Source organism: Rhinolophus ferrumequinum, chromosome 4 (genome assembly GCF_004115265.2).
Source record: "Rhinolophus ferrumequinum isolate MPI-CBG mRhiFer1 chromosome 4, mRhiFer1_v1.p, whole genome shotgun sequence".
Taxonomy (NCBI): Eukaryota; Metazoa; Chordata; class Mammalia; order Chiroptera; family Rhinolophidae; genus Rhinolophus; species Rhinolophus ferrumequinum.
Window position 1 is genome coordinate 74,588,756 of NC_046287.1, and position 15,314 is coordinate 74,604,069.

Below are 15,314 nucleotides of genomic sequence, written 5' to 3' on the forward strand. Positions count from 1 at the left end.
CATTCTTACTTCTGACTACAGGGAAATGGTGTGCGATGTTCTCACTTGTAACTAATTTTTAGCCATTGCTCAAAATTCTCAGAAAACTTGAGAATGCCCTTCTAATCCTAGAACAGTGGGGTAACTCCTTAAATCTCCTTCCCCAAGCACGGGGATACTGAAGGGAAGGTTTACACTCAATTTGAGTACAGGATGCAATGAACCTTCTAATATTGCCTGTGGACGCTGAGATGGACAAGTGTGTCTGCTGCGCCAGAACACCGCCATTCTTTTCTTGTTCGGCAGAGTGCAGGGAAGTATTTCACATCAGAAACTGCCCAGTCTTCACCTAAGGATACCCGCCGAGATGTCCAAAAGGCCCAGACCCCAGTTACAGCAACAATCCCAGAAGATGCCTACTGTGAGAAACACCTGGAAACGCAATTGCTGTTCTGTGATGATGACCAAATCAGGCCTTTGCACCAAGTGCTTCCAGTCCCAGGAGCATGAGAATCACTTGGTGTATGGAGTACAAGAAGCTGCTGAGAATTATAGGGTAAGCTTCTTCCTGATCCCAGAGCACTCTGGAACTCTGTCTGCCTCCTCTTATTAACTTAATTATTTGGGGGAAGATTAATCTGATCCTCTAAGACCATTCCCCTAGTTTATCGAAAGATACTAGATAAGTACCATATTTAGACCTCCAACTTCATGCTAAGAAAACATAGTCAGGGTGATTGGCCTTTCAGTTTTCTAAGGTTGGGAATCTAATTGTTCTAAAGCAATTACTTTACCTGTAATTCTGTGATCTATTTCTCTGCAGAAATTATTCCAGGAGCGATTGATTACATTGATGGAGAAACTTGAAATAGCTAAAAGCCTGTTAGCTGACGAGCAAGAAAGAATGGTGATGGTTCAGGTCAGTGCTTTTCTTAATTCTTAGGAGGAAATTGCCTATAATGTTGGTACCGAATGATATAAACAAAGTCAAAAGAGAAATGAAAAAGCAGGAAAAAAATATTTGAAATCCATAGGTAGGAAAAGTGTTAATTTCTTATGTGGCCTTGGATGAGTTACTTAACCTCTCACTTGGTTTCCTTAGCTTGGTTTCTTTTATACATTAATTTTCCAATGTATAAAGAGCACGTAAAAGTCAATAAGTGAAAGACTAGAAACTTAATGGAAAAATGATCAAAGAAATGAGAGTTCACAGAAAAGAAATGCAAATATCTTTTGAACATACAAGAAGATCCTGAACTTTGCTCATGGTAGGAGAAATACAAAGTAATTGTATTAAATTAGTTAGTGAGACGGTATTTGTAACCCTTACTTGCAAACATCAAAAAGATTGATAACAGTTTATATAGGTATAACTGTGCTGTAGGAGAATGAACACCTCATGTATTTTTGGTGGCAGTATAAATCCTGAAACCATTTTAAATGGCAATTTGAAAATTACATTGAGGGCTTACCATCCATTATACACATGTTTCACTTCTGATTTCAAGCTCTCTTCATATTTAACTCTATTTTGTGCCAGGTATGCTGGATTTTGGATCTTTCCTTTATCAATTTTTAAAGAAAATATCCAGTTGAAGATAGTGGGGGAGGAGAATTTCCTACCTGTAAAATTTTCAACCAATCCCTATTTTTTTAGCCCCAAGCACCATATAGTCAACAAATATTGGTGTCCCACTATTTGCCAAGAACTAGATAGGCTAGGTGCTAGGGATTCATAAGTGGGGGGAAAAAAAAAATCTGCCCTTGTGCAACTGACTTTGTACTGGAGATAAACAAAACAAACAAAATGTATATACTATATTACATGTTAAGTGCTATAAACTGTTTTTGAACAGCAGGAGTGATGGGGTACACTTTTAAATAAAGTGATAGGTACCTTGTCATTCAGAAGTGTCATTTGAGAAAACGCAAGGAAGTGAGGAACTGAACATGCAATCTTGAGAAGAATAGTCTAGGCAGAGGGAAGGGCAAGTACAAGGTCTCGGCATTGGTATTTACTTGGTTGGGACTGTGTGAAGGAAGTGGAGACAAGAAGATAAAGGGGCCAAATCATGTGGGACAGTTGACTTTGAAATAAGGAAACCGCTGGAGAGTTTTGAACAGACGAGTGGCATCTCATTTCTATTTTCACAGAAGCGCTAGTTGCTTAAGTGAGAACAGACTCTTGGAGGGTAAGAGTGGAGGTGGGGAAATCTGAATGAGGATTGTTGTAGTAATCAAGGACAGGTGATGGTATACTGGTGGGGTAGTAGTTGAGGGGGTAAGTGGTCAGGTTCTTGATTCCATCGAGTCTCATGAGTTTAAATATCATTACTAAGGTCACTATTCCCAATGCATATCTCCAGCTCAGCCTTTCTAATAATAGACTTTCATGTCTATCTTTCTACTGGACATCTCTCTTCACATGGCTAATTGACTAATCAAAATCAGCATACCCAAAACTCAGGTCATACATTTCCCACCTCTGGAATCTATCCTTTCATAGTTTCCCTTCCTGTGTTTTGACAACTCCATTCTTCCAGTTGCTTAAGGCTGCAAACCTTGGAGTAGCCCATTGAGTCCTCTCTTCTCATGATCCCTATTCAAAGCATCAGCAAATGTTGGTTGTGCCTTTCAGTGTTTCTGGTTTCCTTCTCTCTGGTCACTGAGGTTGTAGATTCCTCAGTTCTCTAAGTCAATTAATATTCCTCTTTTGCATTTCATGTTCTAGTTTGTGTTGATGTCTTGTTGATCTTGACTCTGAAATTTCCTTTGTCCTCACACTTTTTATTTCCTTGTCTTTATTTTGAAGTTAAAGATGGAAAGAGGTAAACCTTTATGATCAATCTGTGGTGTTTAACCTGAAGTCTATCATATCTATATCTATGATAAAGGGTGAGGAGCAGAATTTTAAAGAGATGCTTGAGTCTGAATATAAGATGATGTTTCGGTTGATGACCGAGAGAATGAGATGAACTTCAAGAGCCTGCAAGGAGATTGCATATTCAACCAGAACTTGAGAGAAGACCATCTGAGTCAAATGGTGGGGTTAGAAATAGAGAAGAAATTCCAGGAAGAGCTACAGGTGAGATGTTGAAAATAACATCCTTACAAAATTTGGGAAATGAGCAAAGAGATGAATGTGTCAGTTCCAGTATAAGATATCCAGTGACAGCCACATATCTTTTTTTTAAGAGGATGTATATATTCACCTAGCAACTCTATTTCTGAGAATTTATTGCAAATGCACTTATGCATATAAAAGAGAACATGGATAAGGGAACACTGTAAAATTATTTTTGTCTAGAACCTGGTTTAGAAGTAGTCTTTGAAGTTGGATCAATGAGGTTCCTATCTGGGGTCTGCTATTTACAAACCTGTATGTGGCCTTGGATGCATTACTTAACCTCTCACTTGGTTTCCTTAGCTGTAAAGTGGAGATAATAATGGCCCCTGGTTCATAATACTATTGTGAGGATTGAGTGAGATAGTCTACGTAAAGCTTGCTAGTGTTTGTATGTATTGTGTACTAGGTAAGTATTAGGTATTATTACTGTAACATTTATTGATAGCAGGAGATTAGATATAAACTATATACATCAATATGGGACTTATATGTACATAAAATTGTTCTTCAGCATTTAGAAAAGATAGCATGGCTCTATGTGTATGAATAAAGAATGCTTTTCAAGAATATTATTTACTAAGGAAAAAGCAAGTGGTCAGATCAGCAATACAGGATAATATGCCATTATTTGTGTTCTTTAAGAAAAAAATAGCATGAACATGTACTGATGTGCCTAGGTAGAGCAAAAATTAAAAATATTGATATCAGTGGCTTAATTATTCTTGTTGATATTTAATTTTTGATTTAAATCTTTAATGAAGTAAAAAGGAAACTTTCAAAACAAAACTGCACAGTAAAAAAGAAATGATATGTTTTAGGTCTTGGTTGTTATCTGAATAAGCGAACTACACACACACACCATCCACATCAACGTAAATATATTGTGGCAAAGAATCAAGTTTCTGTTGAGCTGTCCTGCCTGACACAGGGATATCCTGGCGTTCTCTAATTCTGTCTGTTTTGGGGGTGTCAGGCAGTGAAGCAGGTTTTCGAAAAGATGGTTGAATTAGCAAGTAAGAGAAATTACCAGTTATTAAATAGTAATAAGGAGATGCTTCTGCAGAAACTGAACAATTTGGGAAGAGAGAACATGAATAAACTGAAGGAAAGTGAAGTCAGGCTCTCTGAACATATCTGCAGCCTCGAAAAGATCACCGCAGAACTAGAGAAGAAGTGTGGGGAATCCACCTTAGCATTGCTCCAGGTAAGATTCTAGGAAGAGCCTTCATTATAGTATTTGAGACACGAGAAGTGGACTGGATCCATTAAGGGTCAGTTCCACAACACAATATCCATCCAATGATATTCAACCATTCATGAAGTCTATATAGCTATTTGCCAATCACCAAAAGCATTATGAATTGTCATAAAACCATAGTATAGTATAGAGCTATCTCATGATACAAATTCTCACTTAGAACTATTAATAGTAAGTTTGAATTAAGATGTCCCTTATATGTAAATAATTGGTTAGTCAAACCATGGTACATCTATGCAATAGAATATTCTGCAACCATAAAGAATGAAGAAGCTCTCTGGGCACTAAAAAATTATCTTCAAGATATCTTGTTAAGTGAAAAAACACAGAATTGCTTTTTGTTTGGTTTTATAGAATATACATCTAGACATACGCTGTCAACATTCAGACTGCCTCTGTCAAAATAAACACTCATTTTAATTAGTGGTAACGTTGAGAAACAGGGTGATATTTATTTGTATCGTGTTGTATATCATTAATTTTGTATAGTGACGTGCATTACCTTTACAACAAGTAAATTATCTTTTTAAGACTATCCATATGCCTCTGCCAGGCCCATATTTGCAATGTGAGTGCTCTTATTTGAGAAGCCCCTAGATATAAACCCTTAGCTTCTGTTTTAGAGTCAAGCCTAGTTCTAGATGGTGTGGATAGGTGTAACACCATTATGCTTAGCTCCTGACCTGGCTCCAGTCACTCTCCCCAGAGTAGCAGGCCCCTTCATGTGTTTAACTCTTGCCACCCCACTATAGGAAAGCAAATAGATGGGCTGAATTGGAATGAAGAGTGTTCTGAATAAGATGGTCGAGGTGAGGTACTATAGAAAATATTTCCCTTGGAAATATAATAATGACTTTAAACATTTTTCCAACGTTTCCTATTCATTGTTAAATTTGGTATCTGAGAACTAGCATCATGAAACTGAGGAAATTACATGGCAATCAAGTTTCATTATTAGAAGATATGTTCATGGGCACAACTCACAAATACCCACTAGTAACCGTGTCTCTTCTTTCCCCCCATAGGATGCAAGATACTGTTTGGAACGGTATGTTTTCATTTTAGAAACATTGGGTTAGAGTCTATGTCTGATGTGCGAGCAGTAAAGCCAGTTAGAGATTGGGGTAGAGATACATAGGAGGTCATGTAGTGAGATCGTCCTCTAGGTGAAGGGGCCTGGGATCTGCCCACATAACTGAAATTGGCCCTTTCTTTCTAGGAGTGGTGGGTCACTACTATTTGAGTGTCTGAGCCTGCCCAAATCACAGACTTGAGTTTATGCCAGATTCCAGGAATGAACAAAATGCTGAAAGTGCTCCACAGTAAGTTGACATTACATCTGTGATTATATCCTCCCATAAATAAAGTAAATTCTGGAAAGCTTAAGGATATAAAAGATCGGAGAGTTTTAATATGCTTAGACACAATAGATAATCATCAGATAGTAATTGCATGATCTTACGTTGAAAGGCTCTCCTGTGCAGATTCTTTGTCATTTTCCCTGCCTGAAAACATAACTGCAGGCAGATTTCTCTGTTTACAAATTTTAAACATCTTGGGGAAAAGGTCAATATGTGTAATGAAGGATTTTGTCTCCTGCCGCTATAGTTCTGCCTTTTCCAGAAAGTCCTGTCAATGAATTCATACAGTATGTGGCCTTCTGAGTCTGGCTTCTTTCACTTAGGTAATGCATTCGAGGCACATCTTAGTTTGGTGCTAATACTGTGGTATCAGTGGATTGTATGTTTTTGTCGTTGTGCGGTATTCCGTTTATGAATATACCACAATTTATTCATCCTTTTGCAATTCCATGGACACTTGTTTCCAGCTTGATGCTATGAATATTTGCTTACAGATTTTTGTGTGGCCATAACTTCATTTCTTTTAGTTGAATATCTATGCCATTTTGCATTTCCACCATAAAGTATGATAAATTCAGTTGCTCTACATCCTTACCAACATTTGGTATTGTCATTTTTTATTTTTTTATTAAGCTAGCCTAATTAGGTATGTAGTAGTATATCGCTTTGATTTTTAATTTCCGTTTCTGAAATGACTGATATTGAGCATATTTTCACGTTTACTTACACTTTACTATGGCTCTTTGAGGTATATCTATAAACATTTTCCCCATTTTAAAAATTGTTTTCTTGAGTTTTGTGATTTCTTTGTAAATTCTAATTACCAATCCTTATCAGATATGTGTTTGCAAACATTTCTTTCCGTCTGTGGTTTATATTTTCATTTACCTAATAGTCTCTTTCAAAGAGCAGAAGTGTTAAATTTTGAAGTTCAGTTTTTCAACTTTTTTCTTTTATGATTTGTGCTTTTTGCATCCTAGCTGAGAAAACTTTTTCTACCCCAATAAAAATTTTCTCCTACAAGTTTTATAGTTTAGTTTTTATATTAGGTTTATTATCATTTAATGTTAATATTTCTATGTAATTCAAGATGTGATACAGCTTCTCATTTTGTGTGTGTGGTTGTATGTGTGTATATATCCAGTTGTTCCAGCATCATTTGTTGAGAACATTATCCTCATTAAAATTACCTAGCACCTTTGTTGAAAATCTGTTGGCACATATGAGCAGGTCTATACAGACTCTAATAGAACCATCAATCATTGTGTTTATCCTTTTGCTAATGCTGCACTGGTTTGATTGATTACACTATAGAGAGTCATAAAACTGGGCAGTGTGAATTCTCCAATTTTTTCTGTAAAAAATAATTTTGGCTACTCTATACCTTTGATTTTTTCCATGTAAATTTTAAAAATAGCTTGTTGGCTTCTACAAAATACTGCTGTGGTTTTGATAGTATTACATTGACTGTATAGATCAATTTGGCGATAAAATGATATATCTTCATTTATTTAGGTGGTTTATGATTTCTCTCATCAGTATTTTGTACTTTCAGCAACAAATGCTATACATATTTAAATGGATCCCTAAGTATTTTATTTTTAGTGCTATGGTTAATGGTATTAAATAACTAATTTCTAATTTAAGTTTTATTTATTTTAGTTTATTGCTAGTATATAGAAATAATATAGATTTGTATACATTGACTGTATTTAAAGTGATGCTAAACTCACTTATTTGATCTGGCTTTCTTATAGATTCTTTGAGATTTTTTTACAAAGATAAATTATGAATACAGTTAACACAGTTTTATTATTTTCTTTTCAATCTGTAAGCCATTTCTGTATTTTTCTCACCTTATTGTACTGGCTAGGACTTCCAATATGACAATGAATAGAAGTGGTGAGAAACATTTCCCTTGTCTTGATCTTAGGGAGAAAGAAAGCATTAAGTCTTTCACCTTAAGTTTGATGTTAGCTGTGTCTTTCTCATAGTTGCCTTTCACCAAGTCGAAGTTCCCCTCTATTCCTCGTTTGAGAAGACTTTTTATCGTGAATGGATGTTGTGTTCATTTCTAGATTATCTATTTGATTCTTTGTCAAGTCCACTTAGCCTTACTTTTCATTTCCTATATTCTGTAGATATTTTTAAGTTTGTTTTCCTTTTTCTTTTTCTTCAAACATAGTAAGTAAAAGTTATTTTAGAATCCATACCTGGTAATTCAAATACGATTTAATTTCTTCAGATTTATTTCTGCTCAATAATGCTTCCTTACTTTGTGAGGGTGGGTTTAATGATTTTCTTAAATGGGTAAGCTTTCCTTTTTTTCCTTAGATATTAATTTTTAGAAATTCTTTGAGGCCAAGAATGAAGGTGTGCAGTCTTCCAGAAAGAATTTGCATTTGTTTCTGCCAGTCTTCTGGAAATACTAGGAGCCTGGGGCAACTTAAAACTTAAAATTCAAGGCTTGTGGCTTTTAAAACCACTCTGATAATGACAGGAATTGGGCTTCAAGTCCAGAGATTTAAATTCATTTGGCACTAAAACTTGCTATTGGATAAGATGTTAAAGTAAGAAATAAATAACCACTTCAGGTTTGTGGCTTAATCAACTACCGCATTAGTGTGCTATTAACTAAAAAGTAGAAAAGCGGAAAGGGATAAGTTTGGGAGTTCCATTTTGGACATAGTATGTTTGAAATAAATGCCTGTGCTGTGTCCAACTGGTATTTGGCAACTTGTTTCTGAAATAAGTCATGAACACATAGAAGATATTTAAAATTGAAGATATTTAATGAACTTCTATAATGAACATATAGAAGATATTTGAACATATAGAGATAATGAACATATAGAAGATATTTAAATGAACTCACATAGTGGGGAGGAGTACACACAGTAAAAAGAAAGACTCAGGACTGAAGCCATGAGAAATCACAATATTTAGAGGTCGAAAGAAAGAGATAAAGAAGGAACAGTCAGAAAGATATGAAAACAAGTATCACCTTCAAGTATAAGAAATCACACTGAGCTTTCTTGTTCTCAGCTTGATTTTTCTGCAGGATTCTCACAGGTTTTCTAGCCTCTACTGATATATTCTCATTTGATTTACTTACTATAAAAAGTCTGCTGGCAACAGTTTCTAGGCATCCATCACACTCTGGTGATATTTAATATGAGGAGAGCAATTCAGTCATGGGAAGAACCATGAATGAACTGCTTTATTAGGAGACTCCAATGCTTCTGTCTGTTCCAGGCTTGGAGAAGATAGTTAGGGGCGTAGAGTTGGGTCCCAGGTGATGTCTGGCTAGGAATGGATACCAGGACATTTTTATAGCCTGCTAAAATTCCTTTCTGGTTTGAAAGGTACTTCTACATCTCGTAGTCCATTGTTTGTTTTGTTCTTCTTCCTCAGAACCATTGCATCTTCTTCCATCTTATTGACTTCATTCCTCTATGATATCCATTTCTTGAAATAAAGTTTAGAAGTTCCTCATCCTAGATTCTCCTAGATTTCCTCTTCCATATCTGCCTGAGACTCATGTCCATTGCATATTAGATATCATCAGTCTCTAGCACTGGTTTTAGCGAACCCCTAGGTTAACTAAATTTCTCTCTCCCTGCAGGAATTATAACTTTGGATCCTAAAACAGCTCATCCCTGTCTTGTCTTATCTGAGGATCTGAGAAGTGTAAGACTCAGAGATGTTCAGCAGGATGTACCTGGCAACCCAGGGAGATTTGACTTCAGAGCCACTGTTTTGGGTGGGGAGAGCTTCACCTCCGGGAAGCACTATTGGGAGGTAGATGTACAAAAGACAACAAAGTGGCAGTTGGGTGTATATGAAGACCCTGCTAGCAGAAAGTGTGATGTGCCCAAAGCTTCCGGAGATAAAGTCTTACTCATGTGCTTCATGATGGGAAGTGACTGGACCTTCTGGGTCTTTCCGCCTTTAAAAAGGGTCTCCTTGGGAGAGCAGATGCACAAAGTTGGAGTTTTCCTAGACTATAAGAATCAGCAGATATCATTCTATGATGTGACAAAGAGACTCCTCATTTACAATTTCTCACATCTGCCTTCCAAGGAGCTCTGAAGCCTATATTTTCTCTCTGTATCCCAAATGGGGGCACAAAATTCAGACTCTCTTAGCATCTGCCTCCCGGATGTTTCTTCTTTGTAATGGTAGTATTAGCCCTCAGTCTTCTTTGTTGTGAAACCTAAAACCAAAGATGCCAGAAAGTTAAGAGCATGACTTTGTAAAATAATTATATTAAGTAATCCAATAAAAGATTTCTAGCCTTGAGTTGGAACCCAGTTCAATACCCCCAAAGCCTTGCATTCATGTGGCTTTCCATGCCTGTTTAGTGGAAGAGAGAGGCTACCTGTAAGCTGAGTCTTAACTGAAGGACCCCATCATAATTAGAACACAAAAGCATATGCAGCATAAGATTGGGAAATTAGAGAAGAAAGAGAGTCTGGGATCCTAAGGACTAGGTTTATGACCCTACAGCTATTTCTGAAAACAGAGTTAGGTATAATCAGGACTTTAGATTTGGGAATATCATCATAGTTCCATGTAGTGATGGAGACACCTTATTACTGATCTTATTACTTGCATTGAGGCATCTTATTACTGACTTCATAACATTTACAGTTCCAAATAGAGGACAACTTAATTCCCTGAATATTTTATCTGGGGGAGAGGGAGGTGTTGCAAAAAACAGGAATAGTTTAAAATTATTCAAGTATTCTGATTTTTTAGAAAAAATACTAGATGTCTTAAAAGAAGTCTGATAGTTCAGTGCTTTGAAACGTGAGTGATATTGTCTTGTATTAGCTCTTAGCTTTCTCTGTTTCTTCTACTGGTTATGTTTTTCTACAGCCTTGTTCAGGCACGATCATACAATGCTGAGAAGAAGGTGGCATCATATTTATAGAGGAGTTCACATTTTATGTGAAAGGCTTACCATACTTTATACACTTTAATGTTTTTTAAACAGCCTGTGTGTATGTATTCATCTTATTCATCTTATTACTCAAATGTAGAAACTGAGGCTCAGAGGTGATTTAATTTTCCTAAACTCACGTAGCTTTTAAGTTGGTGCAAAAGTAATTGTGTTTTTGCAACGATTTCAATTGCAATATCTAGTAATTAACAAGGATAAGGAATTAAATCTGGATCATCATATCAAAAGAAAGCGCTATCTTGAATACTATTGCATAGGAACCTATTATGTAAGCATGACTAGGTAGGATATGGCCCAATTTTCTAACTTCCTATAGGAAGTGGAGGAAGCATATTATTTATACTTCTCTCTGTAGGTGTACTCTGCATGTATTGTGGAGCCTATGTTCTTTAGGATGGGTAAAAGGGAACAAAATGCAAATATAATAAAATTGCTTCTGTTGTGGCCTGAAAAGGGATGTAAACCTTATTTGATTGACTATTTGGAATTATCAAAATTTTCTATTAAAACATCATCTGGATAATTTGTGTGTGTATCTGTATGTATGTGTGTAGACGTAAGCTTAGAAAGTCTGCACATCTTTATACCCAGTTACGAGAAGACATGGAGAAAGTAGCCCTTATCTGAGGTTAGGTGAGTTGAAAGTGAGGTAACTATTTGAAACACTAAGATTAAGAACTCAGAGTGATGGCTTTCAAACCCCTTCCCAATTTCCTGAGGAAAAAGAGAATGATTTATTATATAGAGAAATACAAGACTTTAGTAATAATTGTCTATATGATTCTGAATCTTCACCCTCATCTTGAATCAAATTTCTCCTGCCTCGGCAACTTGACTATTAAGAACTATTTTCCAAAACTTACAAACTAAAAGAGAATACAGCATTTCCTTTCAATATCACTCTGGGACCTTGTCTAATAAACACACAAAGATTATTTAAATTCTCTAGGAAATTGTACCTGTATTGACTTTGGTATTTGCCATCTAATGAGAACCCACAGACTGAAGTTACATGTTAACTTGCAGAATTATCTGATAGGAAAAAAAAAAAAAATCCCAAAGGCTTTGGTTTTCTTCCCCTGTAGAGAATTAACTACTTTTGTATCTAACCTAAGCAATCTTATTTTAACATTCTTTTATAGTCCTAGTGATACGTATAAAGTGCTTATTCCTCTTGGAATCAACTTTACTCTCTGATTGGTTCCCTCACTAAGGACAACTCTGTTTTTCAAAGAGCTGAGCAAAATCTTTGACACACATCTATTTATATCTGTATGAGGATCATGTTTTTTATGATTTTGAAAATGCTTTGACACAGCCTACTTGACCTTCTGAATAAAGATGTCCAATGCATTCTTCCAGTTACAGACTTTGCACATGCAGTTCCCTGTACTTCAGTCAAAACTTTCCTCTTTTTGCTAATTCTAGCTCGTTCTTAAGTGTCACTCCTCAAAGAAGCCGTCTTTGGCGTCCTTCATAGGACTGAATCTAGTTACTTCTTGGTACATAAAGCATAGTTGCAATTTTATATTTGATTGCCTTCCTCACTATAAATTCTATGAAAGTCAGGATTATGCCTGTTTTTATTTATCCTTTTATCTTCTGGTGTTAAATAGTCACAAGCACATACTTTCTTTCAGTATGTGTTCATTAAAAATTTGAGGAAAAAAGCGATAAGTAGTGTCATAAATTATAGGACTGGGTGGGTGATGGTAGAGTATCCCATTATGGGAAGGGAGATATACCTGTGTCAAAACTAAAAAGTGAGCGAAGAATATTCAGGTAATGTGCTTGCTAGGACAGCTATAATGAAGTACCACAACTGGGTGGCTTAAGCAACAGAAATGTATTGTCTCATTTCTGGAGGCTAGAAATGTGAAATCAAGGTATTCGCAGGGCTGGTTCCTTCTGAAGACTGTTCCATGTCGCTGTCCTAACTTCTGGTGGTTTGCTGGCAATCTTTGGTGTTCTCTGGCTTATTGCTATACCATTCCCTTGTCTACCCCCACCTTCACTTAGCATTCTCCCTGTGGCTCTGTCTCTTTACATGGCATTTATTTATATTTTTATATGGCACCACTCATATTGGATTAGTGGCCCACCCTTCAGGATGGTATCGTTTTTAACTTAATGATTTGATTTCCAAATAAGGTAACATTCTGAGGTTCTTGGAATTAGAATTTTAGCATATCTTTTTTATTTATTTTGGTGTTAGGGATAGTGGGGACAATGACAATTAAACCCATAGCAAATGGGTTGGTGTGAAAATGCTGTTCCATGTTACATCAGCAGGTTTGCAAATTCTCTCTATGCTAAAATCACCTGAGGAGTTTTTAATATCCAAGCCACCCTCCCACACCAATTATATCAAAATCTGGGCTTGGAACTCAGGCGTCATTTTTCCAACCTTCCTGGATGATTACACTATATAAGGAAGATTAAGAAGAAAATTGGAAGCAGGTAACAGAAAACAAAAGTTAGTTTGGTCAGTGGCTATAGCCTTTTGTGTGGCTTGCCATTGAAGTCATAAGATGTATAAAGACTTGGGGATAGTGCTGGAAGGTGGACTATTAGTTTGCAGATTAGGGTGAGTTTTGCATACCACCAGTTATGAGCAAGTATGCTTGGTTCATATGACTGGGATTGCCAGTCAGACTGCTACTTTAGGAGGATGGCTGGGGGTGAAATATAACTGGAAGTTTCATAGTCTTCGATATCTGGGCCAAGTAAGACCTAGGATATCTTGGGCCATCAGAGGAGACTCCATTGATTTGTAACATTTAGGATTATCCCACCAGACTGGGGAGATATCTCTACCCTTAAAACACTTTGCATAAGGTACGTTTTTTTTGCCCAGGACACCTTTAAGTAAAAAATCCAGTTTCATTCTATAATTTGGGAATAGTGCTCTGTAAATACGTAGAGAAGTCAAGCTGTGAGATTTTTTATTGCTGAACTACTGACACATGTCTGGGTTATAAAGAATTAAGGGAAGTCTCACAGCTCATACCAATCCAGACTCACTCGTATCTTCAGTTGAGAATCAGGGCAGTCTGCCTGAAATAATCTATCTGGGGTGAAAAAGAAGGAAGGAAGGAACCTCATTGCAGTTCATTTTCTTGGTCTTGTATAAAGCAAGAAAAGGATAATGAGGAGACAATTCAGGGGTGATGAGGAAGTAATTTGAAGCTTTAATTTCTTGGATTCCCTGTTTAGAATGTAATAAACATGACATATTGGTATATTAAAGTTAAAAAGCACATAGATGGGGAATGGGAAAAGATGGAGAAGGTTGAATTTTAGTTTTGTCTTGACAGTTTGGAAAGTTAGCATGAGACTTGAACATTGCCTGAAGAGAACCAATGTGAGATTGGAAATTTACCCCATGTGAGAAGAAGGAATTCTGTATAGCAACAATAGATGAATGCTGTAGAATGATTTAAAAAAAGGGGGAGGGTGTTGAAATTAAATAACTTAAGTTTGTGCATATGTTGTCTGCAAAATAATGTACCGAATGCTTTATATGTACTACCTTATTATCGAATTCTTTTAACTAAGAGATATATAGTTTTTATTGTTTTTTGAAGACAAACATGCTAAAAGTCACCATTCAGTGATGCAAACTCTTGAAAAAACAGGCTACTTATAATTTCCACCCACATGAATTGTATCTCCCTCAAGGTATTCAGTTAGATAATGAGGCGGACTGGAGGGGAAGGGGGGGGAAGTTGAGGCCTGGTATAGAAGTGAAAGTAAAATTCACATTTTTCAAAAGAAACTGTTGATGGGGAGTTAATGTAAAATTATTGTCATGAAATGTATTTACATATTTGTATAATAAACCATTTAGTTAAATAATTTAAAACAGTATTATGTGATTTTTTTCCTAAATGAGTATTGTAATAAACTTTGTGTTCATCCTACCGAACTCTGTAATCAGCTAAAGATTACCCTGTACTGTGTTTCTGGTTTCCAGATAGGAGAACTATGTGGTCATTCCAGATGCTTAAAGATACTAGTGGATTTTCTATTTGAAAGAGGGAGTGTATCTGAGGTTCTAAGTTTATTTGTTGTAATCTCCTTAACTCTTTTGTTCTTTAGCTTGTAAAATTTCTAAAACTAAAAGCTGTGGATGTTAAGATTGAGAACTTCAAAGACAGTGAATTTTAGTCCAGGGACTATAAATATGAATTTCCTTTGAGAATATACTTATATTCATTGTGGTGTCAGATTGCTTGTTCTGGAGGGGAAGGGAGAAATTCTAGTTTCTTGGATTTATAGTAATTTGGGGAACTGGAAGAAGGAGGTGTGTGATATACTTCACCTCTTTAAGACCAAAGCCTCTTTTCAAAAACGTATGAAAAAGACATGTGAATATCCATCAAGAATGTCTTCCCTACCCCCAGTAAGAGCCAACTGCATTTCCAAATGTGCCTCCCTCTTAGATACCCTATATTTTATATAAGCTTCACAAGTTCACTTTATTTCAATTTATTTTAGAATTATTGATTTCTTTATTTTGCTCTCATTCTGTGTTCAATCCACCAGCAAGTATTGTTAGCTCTATCTTCAACATACATCCCAATCCAAAAGATTTTTATTTTACTATCTTCCCTCTTATCA

General features: G+C 36.1%; 1 protein-coding gene across 1 annotated transcript; it reads left to right on the top strand.

Moving 5' to 3' along the window:
* The first annotated feature begins 346 nt into the window (after positions 1–346).
* TRIML2 (tripartite motif family like 2) lies at positions 347–14,861 on the top strand. Its single transcript, XM_033104022.1, is given in 13 exon segments — positions 347–374; positions 377–453; positions 455–535; positions 803–898; positions 2,874–2,943; positions 2,946–3,064; positions 4,170–4,310; positions 5,390–5,438; positions 5,609–5,686; positions 9,351–9,794; positions 9,797–9,850; positions 13,698–13,717; positions 14,793–14,861. Coding segments are annotated over 13 exon segments (1,326 nt in total).
* The last annotated feature ends 453 nt before the right edge of the window (positions 14,862–15,314 follow it).